The 7,500-nt window shown below is 38.4% G+C and overlaps 1 protein-coding gene across 6 annotated transcripts in view; it reads right to left on the bottom strand.

Moving 5' to 3' along the window:
* The window catches only part of LOC113822509 (leucine-rich repeat-containing protein 40-like), a 26,028-nt gene that overhangs the window by 11,149 nt on the left and 7,379 nt on the right, over positions 1–7,500 (bottom strand). The window contains exons 2-8 of one of the 6 annotated variants that reach the window (XM_070131936.1): positions 6,643–6,752; positions 4,297–4,427; positions 3,970–4,135; positions 1,878–2,101; positions 1,494–1,690; positions 482–685; positions 169–292 (exon numbers count right to left, since the gene is read on the bottom strand). In XM_070131936.1, the coding sequence (XP_069988037.1) occupies positions 169–292; positions 482–685; positions 1,494–1,690; positions 1,878–2,101; positions 3,970–4,135; positions 4,297–4,427; positions 6,643–6,731 (1,135 nt within the window). In that variant the 5' untranslated portion in view covers positions 6,732–6,752. Of the gene's footprint in view, positions 1–168; positions 293–481; positions 686–1,493; positions 1,691–1,877; positions 2,102–3,969; positions 4,136–4,296; positions 4,428–5,159; positions 5,292–6,642; positions 6,766–7,500 lie in introns of those variants that run through there. The other 5 variants (XM_070131937.1, XM_070131935.1, XM_070131934.1 and 2 more) reach the window with 5 other exon arrangements.

Genomic DNA, 7,500 nt, shown 5'->3' with positions numbered 1-7,500 from the left:
GCTTTATTACTACATCAAAACCTTGAAGAGTTATTATTACTGATTACAGTATCAACAAAAACCTACAAAATAGCCACAGCATGAAAGGGGATTTATCATTAGTTTCACAAGAGAAGAAAGGCATATACAGGATATACCTGCAAATGAGTAAAAATTGACATTACTCACCAAAACAATCTCCAATTTCATATGGAAGCTCTTGTAACTTGTTATTTGAGGCATTAAACTTTGAGAGACGCTGCATGTATCCTATACTTGCAGGTAGCTCTGTCAGAGCATTGTGAGAGACATCCTGCAAAAAAATCAGTAAAAATTATTATGTAAACAGTTCAAGGGTCAAATAGTATAACTCAAAACATATCATAACCTAGGTCAAGTAGATTCAAAAAGTTTTCAGAAAGAAAGTCATGTATGCATAAGGCATGTTAATCTGAAAGTAAAGCATCACTCAAAACCCTTGCAAACAGGTTATGATTATTACCAAATATTCCAATACTGTGAGATTTCCCAGGTCATTGGAGAGAGATGACAACTGGTTGTGATCCAACTGCAGTGACCTTAAGTCTGATATAAGGAAAAGTCCAGCTGGTAATTCTTCAAGACGATTGTGGCTTAGGTTCAAGCGATGAAGGCAGGTCAGTTCACCAATAGTTGATGGGAGGGAGGTCAAACAATTGTCTGACAGCTGTAAATAAGCAAATGAAAGTTAATAATTATCAAATCTTAAATATGTCTTTGCAATGTATTACTCAAAAGTCCAAATGATATAGACTGGTCTTGATGAAATCATACTAGATTATGGAAAAATTGCAAAGGCAAATAAAGAGACAGATATGAACTTCAAACAGTAGAAAGATTCCAAATCTTTAAGTCATAAATCATGTCTAAGAAAATGAGAGAAAAAATCTAATTTATACTTGCCTTTATTGTATGTACCCAACTTACAAAACAAAAGCAAAAAATATATTGTAACTCAATAATGACATATAACCTATACATCCCATGGTAAGGCTGAACCCAAATTTTGGAAAGCAATAGAGTCTGCTCTATGTTCTACATGTTAACCCACTTGCATATATGTGACACCTAGAATACAAACTGTGGCCGGCTGTCCCACTGGTGCTATGCTAGATCGAAACTTGCGCTCTGATTCTGTCGCCTGAGGCGGGTGGCATGCGGGCAGGTGCCTAGACTGGCCTGTAAGTTGATTTTGATACCACCCAGAAATTTTGATTATTGCCCTCCAAATGGACCCTTGCAAGTGGGTTAAACAGATAGGGAGTTCTGGCTCTGGCAGAACTTGTTTTTGAGCTGTAGCCTATCAAAGTTATCCTCAACTCCCATTTTTCTAATCCGCTCTTATGATATAGCAATCAACTTGTTCAGAATCCTGACTTCTAAAGCAGTTGCCACATTCACTATTTCCACTTGCTGCAAGCTTAAATCTGTAATTGTTTACATACATATGGATATTATTAAAAGAACAGACTCACATCAAGAACCTGGAGAGACATGAGGTTGCTTATCTTGGGAGATATGGATGAGAGACAGTTGGAGGAGAGATACAGACGGGTAAGATCTGTTTGTTCCCACCAGCGGTCATCATCAGTACTATCCATGCTCATACCCATCATCATTTTCTTGGCTTCATCAGCATCCATCTCATGAATGTGATACACTTTATCAGGCACTAGAAAAAATATATATATTAAAAACAAAAACAAACAAAAAATCACTGAAAATAAGTAAATCAAAGAAGTAAACTAAATAGACTTTACAATTATAAAACTATTCTTCATTAAACTAAAAATAACAATAAAGACTATCCTGGGTATTATCATTCTCTTCTTCAAAATGAAGCAATCACAAACTCATACCTTCATGCATTCCTCTGTTGGAAAGATTGAGCTGCCCTGATCTTCTAGCCATTTTGATGATTTGTGGATGCAACTCTTCGGACTTTGCTTCATCAAACACAGAACCAACGTTGGCAAAGCCTTGCATCATTGGACGTCCACCACGGACACGTATCCTTGCACGCACTGATCCATAGGCTCTCGAGGTTGGCTTGCGAGGAGGGTTTAACTTTGGGGTTTTGGTACTGTTATAAAAGGAACAGTAGGGTTATCTCTAAAAGTCAGCAAAAGAAAGACTGGGGAAAGGGGGCAATTAGAACAAGAAAGTGAAGGAGGAAGTGGACTGGATAGGATGATGGAATGGAAGATGTTAAGGTTAGGAGAACAAGAAGGAGGAGCAGCAGGAAAAGGATACAAGGAGGGGCAAGGAGAGGGACACAGTAAGGAAAGGGGAAAGAGAGAGTATGAGTATGACACCTGACTAACCCTATCCTGCCAAGACCCTGGCACTTATTCTAAGTAGGTTCTCTGCAGAGCTTTGATGGTTCTGGTGATATAAAATACACATCACATCACAGACCCATTCCATGACCACTCTCCTAAGGCACAACCTCTCACTAAGGATTAACTATCTTCTGAGGAACTCTCCACTTCTCATCTTCATACTGACATAAACAGGACCTGACCAATTCAACTCCAATCTTCCTTTGTATCCTAGATCCATGTATCTTCAATATCCCCCCTAAAATATGCCTACACTTACATCCAATACTAGTTACCATAACCAAGGAGGGGTTAGGGAAAGTAGAAAGGATAGGGAGAAGAAAGAAAAGAGGAGAGTGAGGGGGACAAGAGAGATGAGATAGATACAAAAAAGGACAAGAAGGAGGAGGAGAAGAAAAAGGGGAAGGAAGAGGAGATTGGGGAGGGGGAGGAGGAGGAGGGAGGAGAGGGGAGATGGGAGGAGGAGGGAGGATAGGGGAGATTGGGGAGGGGGAGGAGGAGGGAGGAGAGGGGAGATGGGAGGAGGAAGGAGGAGGGAAGAGGGAGGAGTGAGGAGGGAGGATAGGGGAGATGGGAGGAGGAGGGAGGATAGGGGAGATGGGAGGAGGAGGGAGGAGAGGGGAGGAGGGAGGAGGTTAGAGAAGGAAGGAGGAGGAGATAGGAGGAGGGATGGAGAAGAGAAGAGGAGAGGAGAGAGGAGGAGGAGGAGGAGGAGGAGGAGGGGGAGGAGGAAAAGGAGGGGGATGAGGAGGAGAAAGAGAAAGAAGAGGAGGAGGAGGAGAAAGAGGAGGAAGAAGAGGTGGAGGAGGAGGAGGAGGAGGAGGAGGAGGAGGAGGAGGAGGAGGAGGAGGAGGAGGAGGAGGAGGAGGAGGAGGAGGAGGAGGAGGAGGAGGAAAAAAAATGTGGAATAAGAAAAGGAGGAGGCAGCACGAGGGGAAAATAAGTGGAGAAGAGAGGGGGGAGGAGGAGGGAGGAGGGAGGAGAAGAGAGGAGGAGAGAGGAGTTGGGAGGAGGAGGGAGGAGAAGAGAGGAGGAGGAGTTGGGAGGAGGAGGGAGGAGAGCAGAAGAGGAGGAGGAGGAGGAGGAGGAGGAGGAGGAGGAGGAGGAGGAGGAGGGAGGAGGAAGAGAGGGGAGGAGGAAGAGAGGGGAGGAGGAGGGAGGAGGAAGAGAGGGAGGAGGAGGGAGGAGGAGGAGGAACAGGAGGAAGAGGAAGAGGAGGAGGAGGAGGAGGAGGAGGAGGAGGAGGAGGAGGAGGAGGAGGAGGAGGAGGAAGAAGAAGAGGAGGAGGCATAAGAAGAAGTGGAGGAGGAGCAGAAGGAGGAGGAGAAGGAGGAAGAACAGAAGAAGAAGAAGCAGAAAGAGAAGAAGGAGAAGAAGAAGAAGAAGAAGAAGAAGAAGAAGAAGAAGAAGAAGAGGAAGAAGGTTGAGGAAGTGGATGAGGAGATATAAGAAAATGAGCCAGATAAAAAACAAAGGAAAAGAGCTTAATAAAGCTATGAAAATAATCATCAATTATCTAGTTTCATAACTTTTAAGAAGACCAAAATACATATCTATAAATCTTACTAATTAAATCTAATAATAATACAAGTAATCTGAATAAACTTACCCATCCTCATCAACTGTATCTGAATCTTTTCTGCTTGACCCCGAAGATCCTGATCCTCTGCTCATCCTGGAGGCCGCTGTTGCAGCCCTGGATCCACCACGAGAAACTCCACGGGAGCCTCTGCTTCTTGGTGGACCTAAGGGTTTGTTTGTCTTTGGTGGGTCTGCTGTGAAGGAATAGAATAAAAAAGAATAATGAAAAAAAAAAAAAAAAAAATCATACCTTATACCTACTTTTCCCTTAGGTATTTTTCAAAAGTATTAACAGACAATAATGTAGAAATTAATCAATATAAGGACATTGAAACATGAAACAAAATTTCTGTACCCATTCCCAGTTCTGATGGACTAGCAGCTAGAGGTGGAAAGCTCGACCTTATTGGAGCAAGACGCCTCGTTGGTGAAGGATGTGGCAAGCGACCAACCAGACCAGACCCCCTTGTGATTGGTGTTGGTAACCTGGGGAGAGCAATACAATCAACAATAAACCTTTTCAAGTGAACACACTCTCAATTTATCCTTTTCTCTTTGGGTGAGATAAAATAAACTGCATGCAAATGTCTATTTCCTTTTTTCTGCTATTTTTCATATGACCACTTCATTTTAGTATTTCAATAAAAATATTTGATTCATCTATATCAATAAAGGCATAAAGTATTAATGAAACTATATTCCAAACACAGATTTTCTAAGCTTACATGCCATTTTTTTTCAAGAACTATAACAATCTATTTAGGTTATTTATTCACAAGTAAAATATGGTGATGCAGTGTTCACTAACACAAAAAAGATTCATTAATCAAAATGATGCATTTCATATCATAAATCTGTTAGACAGTGCAATTTGTACTGATAGCATCTATGTAGTCTTCTCTGTTATTCCTGATGAAGTGATGTGCTGGTTGCTTTGATGTAAAAAAAAAAAAAAAAATGTAAACTGGCATCTGAAAGATAATACCAATAAAGAACTGTGTTCTACTTTTTCTATTACTTTGCAAGAACATTCAGACATCCTTCATCTTTTCTACAGTCTATAACTCATTTAAATCCAAATGATTCACCATATCATAAAATATCTGAAAATGATTCATCCAGATTACAAGGAAAAGGTCATATAAACAGTATGATAGCTTTCCAGTAGCTAAGATGAAGGAATGCCAAAGTGGTTATGCTGTCCTGAAGGCTACTCACTGAATCACCTTTGATTCACTTGAATACCATTTATCTGAGGGCAGATCTTCACCAAAGAAGCTAATATGTTGATAGTTGTTTGTGGTCAACCAATTTTTCTTCATAAGTAAAAGGTTTTATTTTATACACTATTGTTCATATCTTCATTCTAGTTTCTTGGTTTAGATGACCTGGTTCAGCACTAGTCAGTTCAGGAGAGAAATGACATAAATGAAGGTTGACAAAACACAGTAAAACACTGCAAACCTATATTCTTTTACTTGCAAGTCATGTCTTTCTAGTAATCTTTGTTTTAGGATCATGTAAAAATAAGCTAATAAAACAGTTACTACTGCAACAAGCATTTGAAAGTTTCTTACTTCTGTGCTTAGTTCTGAAGAAGGCACATTCAGTATCTGTCCTATAGCAGACCTATTAAGTAATAATAAGCATTTTAAGCTTTAGATACCAGTTCATATTTGAGAACATCTGCTAAACAGGCCCTGTTTCCTGTTTGTACATTTACATATCTTGTGAGCTCGTTTCCCCTTGAAAGCACATTACACTCACTGTAAAGCTGTGGCTTACTATTTTGTGCTTAAAGGAGCAGGGAGAAACTGACAAGGATACACTGGGGTAGAATGGTGTCTAACCCTATCTAGGACAAATAAGGGTGTGTGGTAGAGGTACTTGGAAGAGCAGAATAGATGCATACTACCTGCTGTTACCCACCAATATACTAGGAATGATAAAATGTAGTTATAACAGCTACACAGTGGAAAGTATTTTTCTTGACAATCCATATTCCCAGTTCTGGTAAGGTATGAGGATGCAGGGTCTTTCATCTTATCTACAACATACTCTTATCATATAAAAACTAAAGGACATATAAAAATGTACATAATACATGAAATGTACAATATTTCTTTTATTACAAGAAGTTATATTTTCTTGCAAAGCTGTTTTATCTTATTGTAATATCTCATACCTAAGGCAAGTATATGATATTTACAAAAGTTTTCAAGGACAAAAAATGGAGATAATTTCTTTTATGTAACAGAAGAAACTGGTGTAGCAAATATATTCATGAAAAGAGCAGCAACCAAATCAAATATATAAATCAATCAATGATTCATAAATAACATAAAATAAAAAATAACTATAACAATATCAAATTTGTAAAAAAAATATAACAACACAAAAGCAATCGTAGCATTCAAAGAACACAGATCTCTTGGTCAAAGAGTGCAACTTCACACAAAACATCATGTGCAGTTTAACACTATATGGAAGTCATTCAGGTTACACCACACTGTTAACCTAATATAGGAACACAAATAAAATAAAATAACAAGAGGTTAATTTCAACAAATTTATTTCATCCCGTCATCAAGTAACAAAATCAGGGAAACCTAACTATATTTAGGACAGATCAGAGGACAGCACACATGTTTTCTAGCTTCTATATGTAAATGCATATACTATTTCTTATCAAACTACATACTTGCTCTTTGATACTGGAATGCGACTACCTGGGGCTGGCAAGTGATTACTTGTGCCTCCCAAACTGCTTTTATCTTCCTCTTTCCACATTACTGATCACCATACTAATCTCTGAAAGCATTACATGATCAGATAACATTTATGAATTTGGGGATTCTGCTATATTAGTAATCACTGCATTTCATGTAAAATGTTAATGAACTTTTGCACATATAAATTTACATACCATGTCTACAGTGCATGAACACACATTCACAAAAATTACCTTGCACACTTTAATGTCTATAATCAGTCATCTACATATCTGTCTACATATACTGTATATCCACATTAACATTTACTTCCATATATTCAGAGATAAATCACAGATATACAAAAGGGCGACTAAAATATGATTTTATTGCGATATATTCAAAGGGGAAGATGTTTATATAATAACCAATATCTGCATAAAAAGAAGACACAAACAATTATATGGTCCTCACAAAATGAAAAATATTATAGAAATTATGAATGGAATTACAAAAGGCTGAACTGCAACATGACCAATTAAAAATATCTTAAACAGAATACTTAATTCCATCCAGGTTTATCTACTTGAGAAGTGTGTGTTAGGGTGATAACAAAAAGAGAACTGGAATTTATACTGGTCTGCTGTAAACTGTTTATGATGAGGAATGCAAGACAACTGCAAACCTAACAAAAATGTAATAATACTATATCCTGTATATCTAAAACAAAAAACTTGTCATAAATAGATAGCATCTAAACAATTGTGGTATAGGACTGTGAAACACTCTGGTTGATATCTATAATTTCACAAAACTGAACATTGTCTGCATTCAGACAGGAAATATCT

The sequence above is a fragment of the Penaeus vannamei genome, chromosome 17, assembly GCF_042767895.1.
Source record: "Penaeus vannamei isolate JL-2024 chromosome 17, ASM4276789v1, whole genome shotgun sequence".
NCBI lineage: Eukaryota > Metazoa > Arthropoda > Malacostraca > Decapoda > Penaeidae > Penaeus > Penaeus vannamei.
Note: the sequence above shows the minus strand (reverse complement) of the source record. Positions and strands in the feature narration are given on the sequence as shown.